At 43.3% G+C, this 14589-nt stretch overlaps 1 protein-coding gene across 2 annotated transcripts in view; it reads left to right on the forward strand.

Moving 5' to 3' along the window:
• iglon5 (IgLON family member 5) overlaps window positions 1–14589 on the forward strand; it is a 99679-nt gene that overhangs the window by 64458 nt on the left and 20632 nt on the right. For both annotated transcript variants that reach the window (XM_069141547.1, XM_069141558.1), the window contains exons 3-4: window positions 10755–10833; window positions 13321–13553. In XM_069141547.1, the coding sequence (XP_068997648.1) occupies window positions 10755–10833; window positions 13321–13553 (312 nt within the window). The remainder of the gene's footprint in view (window positions 1–10754; window positions 10834–13320; window positions 13554–14589) is intronic.

A 14589-nucleotide genomic window follows, 5' to 3' on the forward strand; every position in this document is an offset into this window, starting at 1 on the left:
CTCTGATTTACAGGCCGAGGCCCGAGCTTGTGGCGGTGGTTTTAATGTTTGCCACTCGCTCTCCGGCACAGCTGCAGCCAGACGCGACTGGCACGGCGGCGATGTGTGCAGGATGTAGCAGTGACGAGTCACAGCGGTGGAGAAACAATGGCAAAGAGCTGCTGCGATTCAGAATGCAAATGAAGCCCTTCCACAGCTGTAAGGATGTCTGTGGGCACAAGCAGGCAGAGTCTAACTGCACACAAACAGACGGAAGTGTGCAAACACATGCACAAAAACGCACACTTAACCACCCACTCACCCACACACCCACACACACACACACACACACACACACACACACACACAAACACACACACACGCTGATGCTTACTTCATCTGTACTTGCCAGCGTCTGAGTACACTGCACCATCCCTCCCTCCTTTTTCCCTCCTTCTCCCATTCTCTCCCTCAGGAGTTTCTTCCTAAGCAGGTGTTAGCTGTTTTCTGTTCCCTCAGGTAATTCTGTTTTGTTCTTCGCAGCAAGTACTGCTGCTGTGAATTATCCTGACAGCCCCTTACTCCTGGGCCCTGCCCCCCCCCCTCCCTCCCCCTCCACCATCCCAACCCCTTTCTACCCCAGCCTGCTCTCCCTCTTTTTTATTTTTCGGCCTGCGCCTCCAGCCTTTCCTCCCCGCTCGGATCAGCTCCTTTCATCCTCTCCTACCGCCCCCCCTGCGGTACAGGTAGCAAGACCCATGGACAAGCAGCCTAGTGGTCCACAACACATTAGCCCACACGCAAGCAAACAGACACACATAAATTCTGCTTGGAGCCCACGCACACTTAAAAATGTTCAGTCAAACACGGCAGGAAATATTCTGAATTCATGGTCACGCATGTGTGCTTAAATGTAAACCAGGTGCACTTGAAACCATCACAATCCAGCAGCAGTTTTTATTTGCATGTATTGAGCTTGAAGTGTGTTAATGTGAAAATGTTGCTGCTTCTCTGTAGCAAAAATGTCGTCTCATCTTGTTTTGCTCTTTTCAAAAAGGCGCCGACAAATAATGACTTATTTTAGATTGCTCATTAGCATAGCGGCGTCAGACGACGACTAATTGCCCTCCATTCAGTCATTACAATTAACTGGTCTTATTGCTCTGTTTGACTATATTACATATTTTGCATATTTCCACAGAAATATGTCATTATCAGAACGAAATGAATGGTGTTGGGGGGGGGGGGGAGACAATTAATATGCTCAGTCAGTGGTGGTGCTGTAAAGGCTTATGCATGCATGCATGCAAAAAAAATCTAAACAAAAGCAAAAACATCTTTTATTCAGCTCTGCAGTGACTCCAGACTTTGTTTAAAATTCACTGAATGCATTTTCAGCGCACTGTCTTCTGTGTTTGATGGAGATTGCATGATTTCAGCTCCTTCAATGTCAGTTAATGTCCAGATTAACAGCGGCAGTGATTCCCAAGCCCTCGTTTTTCTCGTTAGTCCCACTGTTTAAGTGTGTCATAAATGACCAGTGGCAGCTGGTCATCTATTCCACACACACACACACACACACACACAATGTCCAAACACTCAACTGACTTTTTGATGCCTCATTCCTTTCGACTCCATTTTACAGCCAATGGTCCTATCAAAAACTAACTGCTCCCGTGCTATTACACGTCTTTGTCTCCTGTCACTATCGGCCGGTAATTGCTGTTTTTATTGTAGCCTCTTAGATGCTCAAGTGTAAACTATAGGGTAAGCCTTGCCACCGAACTGGAAGCTTAATCGCATGGCTGGTCATATTTATTCAGTCTCACAGCGCCCTATAAACAGACCTCAAATATGGAACACCACCACATATTCAGTTTATTATTAAATGCAGTTATTGTTTATTTATTTTAATATTGTAGTTAAAACAGGGCAAAGAGTTCAGATTGAATTACAACTTGGTGAAAAAAAAAATTCTGTTTTTAAACGATTGATCACAAGCAAATCAGGATTAAAAACTGTTAGAAATAGTCACTGAAGTTTTTGTTTTATGTGCGAGTTTTTGTGCCGCACAGTTCACGGTGTTTAAGTTGAACAAAATGTGACTTTGCGAGCTTGTCCTCCCAAGAAAATAGCAGCATCAGTCGTCTCAGCAAATACCAAAAACAAATGACATTCAAAAGACAAAGCTCTAAAGAAATGATGACTCTTGTCCGTTGGGTGCAAAGTAGAAACACTGTTGTTGGTTCCTTACATTCAGTGTTGGTTAAAGGATAACTTTAGGGATTTTCTCAGTTTTTTTCTTCCTGTCAACAAATCCCAAGAAAGGATGAAAACTAACAAGTATAGTCTGTGTATCCAAACCCTGATTTAGTTTCCTCCCTCTGTGCCACAGAGCTTCATTGTTGTTCAAATACTGTCAAAAACCCATCACTGAGGCACACTATTGCACTGGGTGATGTATTTCTTTATTACAAATAGAGATATTGGTTCTTCTTAGAAAGATCTAAGGTCAAGAAGAGTGATCGCTTTCACAGTGAGAGGACATCCTGGAGATCAGGGGTCCCTGTTGTCAGACGAGTGATTTTTTTTAAACTGCTTTGACAGCTTTTTGTGCTACTTGTCTGTTGACGTTGGGACAGAGTCTCATCAGTGTGTCAATACAGTATATGACTCTTACCATATAGATAATGCACAAGAAAAACCGATGTGATGAGTCATGGAGCCATAGTTATGTGAGCAGGAGTATTCACAAAAGGTAAATGCATAACAGACATGCAGAGAGGGAAAGCCTGTAGATAACAGTAGACATTAATGTTTCCCCATTAACTATGATAACAAAGCACTGAGCACCTCTAACAGTCTTCAGCAATGTCCTTAACACACTCACTAACACACCTGAGACCCACAGCATGACCCACCGTGTAGTCCAGACTTCTCCACAACCAGGTACAGGGTTCATCATTTTCTTAGGCTGACTTTGTGCAATTTCAAAACGCAAAGAAAAAAACAACAGTTGTTTGTGATCCTGAGTGTGCCTCATAGGAAGTAATCCTCTCCGGAGACTGTTATTAGTCTGAGAAACCGTTTCTAAATGAACTGTAGTGCCTGTCTTATTTAAAATAATCTGTATTAACCACAGATGTCAGTGATTTGTAACAGCATGTGGGATCCAAAAACATTTGTATGTATCTTCCTGGAGGGTTATTACAAATCCTTTTTCTTCATTTGATTAGGGGAACTTTTTACATATCTCTTCAGCATCTTTTCCATTATTTGTCATCCTCCTCCTCTTCTCTATCCATCTTCTGCCTTCCTCCTGCTTACAGTTCTCATATCCCATTTCATCACAGCCACAATGAATCTAGTAAGAAGCATTTCAAAAGTGTATTCCCATGATAACAAATGTCCAAAGATTTGAAGAAACTCAGACAAACACATTTCTTTTGCATACGTTAGATATTTCCATATTTTACTATATATATGTTGATAGCAGAAATTTCTTCCCATTTAAGGTTCCACTTTGGAGTCTTAGACCATGACTGACTGTGTGGAACAATGTCCCTGTTGTGTTTGTATCTTACACTATTCAACAGTCAGTGGTTGTACGGCAAAGCAAACAATGCAGGTTTCAGAATATGAAAAAAAAAAAGTTTTTGAAATATTGTCCGAGGAAGAAAATGCAACAAACATTGAGCATGTCTGTTTTTAAATTAAAAGTAAATAGAGGTGTATCCATTGGGAATCTTTAACAGAATACTGATTTTATCAGGACTATTAAACATAAGAGAGACATGAAAACACTGACAGTAAGATGCAAATATCTCCAAAAGTTTATCCATTTATTCCGCCTTTACTGTGTGCTTTTACTGCAGTATAACACGTACTGTATGCAATAGGGTATACGTAACCTAAATATAACACTGAACTGTGAACTCACAGCTCTGATTTGCTGGGCGTCATAGAAGGCACCATGCTGCCGTTAGGCTGCATCTACTGTAAGTGTTATATTCCTTTTGTTGCTTGTAAAGCATGTTGTTGTCAGAGGATGTTAGATGTGGAGCTACTTGGGGGTGAATCAGTATTTTAAGCTTCTCTTTTAAAGCAGTGACAGCACTTGCCCACAAATCTGTCAAATTACCAGTGCACAGGGTGTATTTAGGGGAGTCTACAGGGCCTTGTGCAAGGCAGGCGGGCGCGTGTGTGTGTGTGTGTGTACTCACTGGGAAAGGAAGTAACAGTTTAACTACTATATTGATTTCAAGAGTGCTAAGGGGTTTAGGCGTCAGTCCAAGGAAAATAGGGGGTAAAAGAAAAGCGGAGTGGGGCTCGTCCCTGGTTTTAGCACGCTCGGCTTTTCTCCTCAGCCACGCTTGATTCAGTGGTAAAGATCTGTGGCTGCCCATTGAAGTTGTACAACTGCTGCATTGAGTACTGTATGGCTCTGTGCACTCTGCAGTGCTCTATTGATTGATGTGTGAAGAGGGATTAGTAGGTGGGAGGGAGACAAGGGAAGGGAGGGAGGAGGCTGGGTGGGAGGGAGCGACCAGAGGCAAGAATTGTGGATGCCGCATGTGTACAATAAAAAGGGGCAGATGTCACATCTTTGGTAAGGCCAAGTTAAACACCCAAGGGTGGTGACCTGCTTCTCTGTTAAATTTAATTGTTTTTGCACGCTTGTGAGATCAAGCTGAGCTCCTGGTTATACGTGTGTCAGAGTTGCTGGAATATCTGGGCTTTTATATGACCACTCAAATACACGACCTTGAATGAAGAGCAGCTAAAAATGTCAGAACAATCCTCTTGATGCCTCACAACGAGCTCGCCAGAGCACTTAATGTCAAAAAAAAGCCTCAGTCACGTAAACACTCATTTTAGTCATTCCTCCAACAGGGGGAAAAAAACACATTTGGTCTCGGGGGGGAAAAAAATGACATTACCAGACAGATTCAAAACAATTCATTCACCGTGACTTCTCTGACATTTCTTAGATTTCCTGTCAAGTGGAATCCTGCCGACATCCATTTTGCTTCGGCGGCAATTGTGAAAAGCAAAGCGACCTGCATATCCATCTTGTTGTGCTGTTTGAGCGAGGCATCCAGGTGGTTTCTCGCCACTTGCCCATCACTCTCTCCCCGGTCTCCTGTTGCTTTGTCCCTGACAGGTGGAAGCAGCCCGTGGGGGGGGGCTCCATTGATAGGAAGTAGAAAGGGGCTGAATGACTATGGTTGGAGTGGGGAAGGAAGAAGAGGGTGCTTCAAAGAGGTGGACATGAGGTTTGATTTGGGCCGTCCGGAGTTAATGGGATCAGATGAGGTAGAGAAGGGGATATCTGGGCCAGTTAATATTTAATCCCCCATCCCCAACCCCTTGTCTCCTGCCTGCGGCTCCTGGCATCTGATAATCCTTGGGCTGCCTCTCTTCATCATCAAGGTGTCGAAGGGAAGTGCCTCTGTAAATATTTAATTGGCTGCAGCATGCCGGTGTTAATTATGCGGGTGTGTCTTTCCTTTGCTTTGGTCTTTGCCCTGGCGTAACCAACTGCATCCTTCCCTCCTCTTCATATTAACGCTGCTCTTATTGCTTACCACTATCGCCAATACTGCTATTATCACTTAATACTACTGCTACACGACAGCTTCCTCTGCTGCAGTTATTCTTACTACATTCTCTAATTCCCTATACCGCGACAGCTTTTTCTCACTCTCAATGACTTTCCTTTTCAGGACCCCACCTCGCCACCGTTATCTATCTTCACCTTTTTCCTTCTACCTCGTGCTATACCTCTCTCCTCTCCTCCTTTCAATTTCAAAACCACAGCAGCCCCCCGTTAAAAACGGATTATTGTTACGGGTTTCATTATAGCCTCTGCCGTTATCCGTCTTGACGCCAATCATGCTTTCAGAAGTAGCTTTCCCTCCTCACTGTTTATTTGATCGTCAAGGGCAATGCGAAATAGATGAACAGTACAAAGACAGCCTTTCAAGGACTTTGCGGGCTAAAGTTGTACAGCTCAATAGAGCTCCACTCATAAGTGTCTGCCAGTAGCAAGTGCAATTACAAACAGGCGCATGTAAAAGTCAAGAGAATACAAATCACATAATAGATGTCTCGTGGGTACTGAGCACGCAGCCTTGCAATGCTGTTGCAGACAAAAGACAGTGCAGGAGAGCACGGAGACAAAAAGACCGGACCACAAGTGGAGGGAATTATGTGAATGTCTTCATATAGCCTGGCAACAGATACAGTAAAGTGTCATCCACAGACGAGGAAAGCATATTTCTGCTTTTGTTGGCAATAAGTGAATTGAGAGACCAAATATAAAGACCTACTGTCGATGAATTAGTCTTCTAGCCCAATGTATCCCAGTGTGCAATCCCTCATGCATGCACATAAAATTGCTTTATTTTAAAATGTCAAATCTAGACTCGAGGCTCAACAGGCTTGTGGTGGGTCATTTGGACGCCGTACAATTGTGTCTTTGTGTCTGTGCATGGTATGGTATGGAGGGAAGGGGGGGTATTCCATTTGTGTGCAAAGCAGATCATAACAAGGACAAGAGATACCAGTAGCCAGGCTAGACTGTATCTTCTGGAGACAGCAGTGAAGCAGGGAAATTCAATATGCCGGTGGCCACGTCAACACCAGGGGCCACTGCAGTGTTCATCACCAACACTGTCCAACGCTGCTTATTTATCATTCATACTCAGCTCTGCTTCATCCAGACTCACCGTTACTCTCTCCCGCTTCTTTGTTTTAGTAAAGCGGCAAAAAGCTTTTTTGTGTATTTGTTTCCACATTTAGAGTCTGCGGAGTAGCCGATGGTTTAAGCCTCCCTGTTGGCAAGTGCTCTCCTTTCTGGAGTGTCGATGGGCGAGACTCCCGAATCCTCCGGGTGGGTGCAGTTCAGCCTGCGTGCCGAGCCGCACGGAGGGAGCAGAGAAAAAGCGAGAATCTAAAGATAGGGATCGATAAAGCCAAAAGTAACTGAGAAATTGAAAGTGACGTCTGAAGATGGTGTTTTGCTCGTGCAAGCAGCACACTGGTGGTGGTGGCAGCGGCACTCTGGTCTCGTTACTGCTCTGTTTGATCATGTCCGTTGTGGTTTGGCCGGGCTACATTTGAATTAATTGCCTGAATGAGGAGACACATGCTGTTGTTCGGCCAGATGATGTTTACATTTAGTTTTACATCCAACACTCCCACTCCATGCTGCAGAAGCACACTTTGTATTCCTCCCTACGTGGAAGCAGTAACCATTTATCTCCATAAATTTTCTCATAGATACTTTAGTGAACAGAGCTCCTGACACTTTTTGGCTCAAAATCTCATTCGGCATGGAAAATGAAAACAACGGTTTTATATAAAGTAATACATCACTGAATTTTTACTCAAAAGTTTTGTCATTATCAGATCAGATGAAAAAAATCCTCATCAAACTGGGAGAGGGGCATGGAACCAAAGCTATTGTAAAATGCCACTAGGATTGTTTGTTTCTTATATATAAAAACTTTACCTATAAATCTACACCCAGGTCCAACAGCCATCTGACAGGCCTGTGGGCTCAGCTTGTATTGCATCGTGGTCTGCATTACGTTTCTGATATTATCTTAGTATGAAAACACAGTAGTCCACCTGCCAAACTGATGATACTGTTGTGACTGCTTCTCAAAAAAAAAAGGAGTGTAAAACCCAGCGCTGCCCTGAGGACATCTTTTGTCTCAGGATGGAGGTTGTCTCAAATACAGATGCTGATCCTGTTGCATTGATGCATTCAGAATGACAGCTGATACATATACATATATAGAGTGTGTGCATGAATCAAGAAGAGTGGTTGCTGAATATTTGTGTCCCTGTCTGTGAATCAAGCGGCGACCAACAGTGACGTCACCCATTGGTTTGTGAACAGCCGTTATATAACCTGTTGTTTGGATTTTGTCCGGCGCCGTCTTGCTTGATCGGAGCTGTTTGGAGCCAGAAGTGACCATATTTGGGCGAACTAGGGGTCGGGGCGAGCGCTGGATCTGACTCGATCTGATTGGAAACGCGACGATACTACGTCCCGCCCACCAATAGCCGTAACTTGACAACACCACAGGCCTGTCAATCAAACAGACACGCTGCCCAAAAAAAACTGCTTTTTGAAGCTTATTTTCTAATTCATGACAGTATTTTTTTTTTTCCGATGGACCACCAGAAAACGAATAAAAAGGAGCAATTTTAGCTAGCCGAGATAACTCATGGGGAAATTCTATTGAATTTTATGAAACTAGTTGAATGGGAGTCTATGGAGCCGGAGGCTGTTTGGAGCCAACCTCCACTGACTCTCAAGTGGTATCGCAGTTTAAGGCACTTCCACATCTGCCTCGTTTTTCAGACCCAGAAGCTACGTCCACTTTTATATACAGTCTATAGCGTGAATCTTTGACTCGTGTATATGTAAAGTCACATTTTCCACAGGAAATGTGAGGGGAATCTTTCTGTCGTTGATGACACAATGACATCTTTCATCTCTGTTGACGTTCATCTCTGTTCATCGATGGTGGTGTACGAGGGTCTTATAAAGTAGCTTGTGACTGATTTGTCCTGTAATTCAGTGCTTTGGTAAGAAGTGCGGGTTGAATGTGTTGACCTGGTTATCATGTTGTGCGGCGCCTGGAAGTGGAGGCAGGGTGATACAGGTTTTAGAATGCAAGGTGCCAATCGAGCTGTGAAAATGGGAATTGAGTAGGGAAATGGGAATAGCTCCCCGCTGGTTTGTAACCTTCGCAATGTTGTTAGGAGCATTCACTGTGTGCATACATCATTCATTCAATCAAAATAAGTGCATGTGTGTGTTGACTGTGTGTCCCCGTGGTTACATTACGTGATAGGGAAAGTCTGTGTGTGTGTCTGTAATTGCATATGTGGGGTAGTGTATTTATGACAGCATGTCACACCCGTTTCCCAGCCCCGAGCCCTGGAACTGAATTGAATTAACCTAAATAAAGTCTTGTGTGTGGAGTACAGAGCACTTGAAAGGGAACAGCTGAGGGTTTGAGGAGGGGAACGTCTGAGTCTAAGACAGGAGGCATGAGTGCAGTGATGCCATGAAACATTACTCCGTAGTCAAAAACTGCAGATAAATGAAAGCTTGTGACAGTTTTTGATCATTGGACACAATGGCTAATATGCTACGCCCCTCCCCCGAGGCTTTCTGAGAGAGAGAGAGACAGAGCCAGTTCCTCGCATCCTTGGCCGGCCTAGATAGTGCAGCAGCAGTGGCGGCAGCAGCATCCATTAATGCGATTACAGCTTTTAGTGGGAGATTTTCAGGGCCAGTTTTCTTTTGAGGCGTCATTAGTTTGTCCTCTTTTCTTGTTCGCTGTTGGCATGTCGGCAAACAAATGCACACGCTCACACCCAGGAGTGACAGACACCTAGACACTGTTACTGCTTACACAAAGCGACACATGCACTACAGACACATCAATATTTTAATACGCATGCATGAATATAGCCTTTATTTTCCATGGCACATCAACACAGATAACCCAAACCACACTTGCATTCAGGAAATCAGGAAAAGAAGCTGAAAAACAGGCATAATTAGTCTTTATTTAAGAGATGATGAATTACTATTTAGTGTAGTTGGCAGGACTTTTCGCTATGCAGTTTGAACAACTTTTGATTAGCGATCCATGATGTGCATTATGATTCGGAAGCCTTTCTCATTATTCTTTGTAATCAAGCCACGAATCCACAAAGACCCTCCTTTAATTTAAAAACCCTCATTTCTCATCCATTTAGTGGCGCACTGCCGACATGTTCGGGTCTCGTCTGAGCAGGGTTCTCGCATCGGCGTGCTTAACGTGTCCTTAACTTCTAGCGGCTATTTTACAAACCTTGAGCCGCTTCTTAGCACCTGACTGCAGCAGCTTCCTTTCATAAAGTCACCATTTATTAAACCTCAAGGCAAGACAGCCTATTGAGATATTGAGGTCATCTCGCAGGCATAGGGAAGAAAAGATTGTCAAAGATGGAGTGAGGACACAAGCTGAGGTATCTGGTGTCATGCTGTTTTTTGGCAGAGTTTAGATGGACAGAGACAGATGTCTTACTGGGCAGAGGTCTGCCTCAGTAGGTAATATTACTGCCAGCATATAAGGTCTTTGGTTATCTCTGTTTGAAGTCCAAGCAAGTTCTCAAAAAATGAGTTCAAACTGTTTAAGTTGTTTTTTTTCCCTTACCTGACTGTGTCCAACACTCATAGATGCCAAGTTTGTTTTTCCTCTTCAGCTAATGGCTCTCAGGATGTGTCTGTGTGAGTCTGTGATGTATGTTTGCGTCTTTGTAAGCATGCACCTCCCTTCTGTACGTGTGTGCGTGTGTGCGTGTGTGTGTGTGCGTGCGTGTGTGTGCGTGTGTGTGTGTGTGTGTGTGTGTATTGGTAGGCAGGATGAGCATCCCTTCTGTTACCGTTGCTGTCCCTTCATTTCACGCTCCGGCAGCTCCGCGTGAATCCTCTTCCCTTGGCTCATTATCAGCGCTGTTCAATGAACGCGCATCCCACCAGAATGCAGGGTAAAACCAAATCATTATTCAAGTATGGGGGTCAGTGCAGACGGTGTGCCTCTTTTGTTTAGTGTATTTATTACTTTCCCTTCTGAAATAAATAAGCAGGATGCAGGACACATCCGTAGTCGTTCTTCAAGCACCTGACCTGCGATTGATAAACACCAGTCTGGTGTCGTGATTGGACGCTCATTGTGCTCTCCTCTCGTTTTTCTTGGCAGGGTCCAGTGTGCATGGAGCAGAATTCGGACACCTGCCGGACAACATTACAGTGTTGGAAGGGGAAAGCGTCACTTTGAGGTAACTCTTGATCTTACACCTGCACCAACTGATAATATGAAAAACATGTTTGCCCGTCCACCACCTGTCATGCTGTTTAATTGCCAATTCTCCGTCAGATAACTTCAATTAGGCGTCCCGCCTTGTGCCATATTTTCCAAGTCTGTCTGTCCTTAGCTGATTGAGGAATAATATCAAATGTCGGGGGAGTCGTCCACTCTTTCTGCAATCACTTTTCCCCTTTTGTTTAGATGTATTAATAATAATGTAGAGTGAGCGGCCCTCCTCTCCATCCAACCACACTTGCCTAACTGTGAGTGATAAAGTAGAAATCACAGCTTTTCCCAGCTCCCAACCAAGCAGAAAAACAGCCAACTTGCTGTTTCCCCTTGTGTGGATGTGACCTGGCTTGGCAACTCAGCAGTGCAAAAGAAAAAAAAAAAAAAATCCAAGTCAACATTACTCTCATCACCTACAGCCTACACCTCTAACAACTCAACAAATTCTTCTTTTCATTCCCCTTTTTTCCTTAAAAGAAGAGCTGGCCTTCCTCTAAAGTCAGATGTGTTATTCTGTGCTGTTTTGTCAATATTTGTTAACATCAACGAATCTCTGTCAAAGTTGAAAAATCCAAGAACCGAGCTGATCTATAGTGTCATCAAGACGTGTAGCCTGAAGTGGTTCTATTGATGCTGTGAAGTCAGATCTATAGGATTTATTGTTGCCGTTTTCATCCCTAAAACCCCAAACTGAATGCACCCGGGTGGCAATATTTATGCTCTCAGTCCAACATTTTTCTTCCTTCACAATTTGGCATCACTAAAGCTGTGCAACAGTGTTTCATTACGAGCATCACTCTTATTCCTGGCTCCAAACTGTGGTCCCTGTGTTGATTACAATGCGAGTTGGACGGCTTTAAGGCCTCATCATCGGGCTCGTGATGCTGTATTTTGTAATCAGATGTGTGTGTGCGAGTTTAGTCTGCGCAAGACAGCAAATAGCTGTCAAACAAAAGACTAAAGAGCTTTATAAATAAACTCCATTTTAATGTAAAATCACTTTTGCCCAAGTGGCACAAATACTTGAGACAATGCTGTTGTGTTAGCTTTGATGCGGGCCATTAAGAGGAGGAACATTTGATGCTATTATGGTGCTCATTTCCTCTGGGCTTGCAGTCCTGTAGCAACATCATCAGTGCAGAAGTGATTAATTTTAAAAATAGATTAATAGTGTTTGTACACAATTCATTTTTATGGTGTCATTTCTTACTACATTGCCTCTTTCTTTTTTTTCTTACACCTACCAGCCAAAGAAAAGACAACTGATATGAAACAATATAATGGTTTTCCTTTTCTGCCGGCAGTGTTTGAGTCTTGGGTCATGTTGATCTGATCTTCAGGCTTGTAGCCTGTTTGTTAAAGACTTCAAAGCTTACCTGTTCTCTGGTTGTTACATTGCGGTTTCACTGCCGTTGACTTGGCAACTGATCTCAGATCTGTTTCAGTAACATTTATCCAGGTTGTATCAATTAAGCAAGCAGACTACAGAGGCCTGTCCCCACACAAGTTGAAGCTGGGTAAGGACATCTAGTGGCCAAGCCGAGAACTGAATTCACACCTTTGGCACAGGGTTCTTGCTCTGCACCATGACACAGTGTTTGGGAACAATGAAAGTAAATTACTGCATTTTAGCATACTATTATTATATTTGCTGTATCTGCCCGATTGATTGTCATTAACTTTATAATTAGTTTAGTCAATTTTGGGCAAATCTCCAGTCGACAAAACCTCTGGACTTTGTTTGCATATTCACTTGTGTTCATTTTCATTTTCAAGTTGTCCTGCAGTCAGAACAAAGTAACCGAGTTGTGAGTAATGGTATGTGACTACTGCTCCTGCAATGTATTGCTCGCAAGCTGTCGACTTCTCTGTAACGGATCTCAGCCAAATGTTCTATAACTTGACTCATTTTCCTCCACCTGTGCAACAAGGATGAGGCATAACAAGTTTGCTCATTTGTAATGCATTACCCAAGAGTTTACAGACAGAATGAAAAAGCTAAATGAAGAATCTGTGTAAATAGGTGGAGAGACAGAACAAATACAGATATGGAGCATGGGGTTACTGAATGGTTTGATGATTATGATAATGATGTGAATCATATACTACAACCTTTACAGTCACAGTATTTTCACCTAGTTGAAGAGACAGTTGTCCTCATTATAATTAAAATGGCAAAGGAGGATTATTTTTGTGAGAACGGCGTTTCATTCCTTCAGTAAATTTCCAGTCTTTGACAAAATCCACTCTAAAGTGCATTCAAGCTGTTCTGGTGGCTTATGGGTGCTCAACACTGAGCACTTAAAGGTTTTTATTCTTATTTGTCAACCATCTGTACCACCTTCCTCTGATTGCAATGAGAAATATTTCAAGAAGCCATTACACAGAAAAAAGAAAAAAAATCAGTTAAACAGGCCTCTCGTGTTTGTCACTTTTTGGTGTTACGCAGATGTCGGATCGACGAGGAGGTCACCCACAAGGCCTGGCTGAACCGCTCCAACATCCTTTTCGCTGGGACAGATAAGTGGTCGCTGGACAAGCGCGTGACGCTGGTCAACAGCAACAACAGCGACTTCTCCATTCACATCAACAAGGTGCAAGTAACCGACGAGGGCCCCTACACCTGCACCTTCCAGGCCAACAACAAGCCCCGAATCGCCCACGTCTACCTCATTGTACAAGGTCAGCAGGACCACTGCATGTTTACTGCATATTAGATAATTCCCCTAATATATCCAGAGTCTGCAGATTTGATTGCCACTGCGGCTGCAAAAAAAAAAAAAAAAAAAGATTTACTGTGCCCGTGGTACTGTAAGCTGCCTTGGATCCACTAAATGGTTTAATTATGTATATTGTTATTCATCCAAGCATAGGGCTGTCTATTGGGTGTGATTGAGGTTTGACATCAGGGGAAGCAATTAAGATTTTATGTGGTTATGTTTCAGTGTTCCTTTTCTGTTAAAGCATGCTTAAATATATAATATAATTAATTTATGATAAACAACTCAGTCATTAATGTCTATGAATTCTCAGTATTTAAGGTTCATATTTATGTTAATATCAAAATATAAATGCTTGTGAAGCTTATTGAGCCTGCGTGTGTGGTTACAGTAAAACAAGCTACAAGCAAGTCCAGAGTAAATCCCTTCGTTGTTTTCATGTTGCCTTTTAAGTTTGTCTTTATAAAGAGACAGTTAGCCAGATCAGATGGATGAGGCTGTATGTGGAGTAGATGAGCTACACAGGAGGCTGTCCAACTGCCTGACTAAATAACTGACAGTGCAGGACCACGACTGGGGCTCGGTCATCAAGTCGGCAGCTAAGTGAGTGAAAGTCTGCCTGATCCTGAGCGACATGATGTATTGATGCAGGACTGCTCGGAGGATGGATCTCAGACCTTTTCCCCCCAGCATGTGTCAATTTTTATGCATATTTTGGCCCGCGCGGTGCAGATTGCACCTATACATCACCGGCAGAATGAAACTTTTAACAGGATATATTGGGCACATTATGCTGGAATGAAAACATAAGGCCGGGCTCCCAACTCGCAGGTGGCAGAGGCAATGTCAGCCGCTTTACTAGATTCCACGTTGCACTACAGCCAAACAGACACTCGTGTCTGCAGGGGCCAAAACTTGGCACAGATGACCATATAAACTCAATTATACACCCAATTCCAAGTCACCTACAATTGCATCCCTTGCTTGATATCAGACAT

This window comes from Embiotoca jacksoni, unplaced genomic scaffold, assembly GCF_022577435.1.
Source record: "Embiotoca jacksoni isolate LCO1_2020_lvr unplaced genomic scaffold, fEmbJac1.0.p SCAF_11, whole genome shotgun sequence".
In the NCBI taxonomy this organism is placed as follows: Eukaryota; Metazoa; Chordata; class Actinopteri; family Embiotocidae; genus Embiotoca; species Embiotoca jacksoni.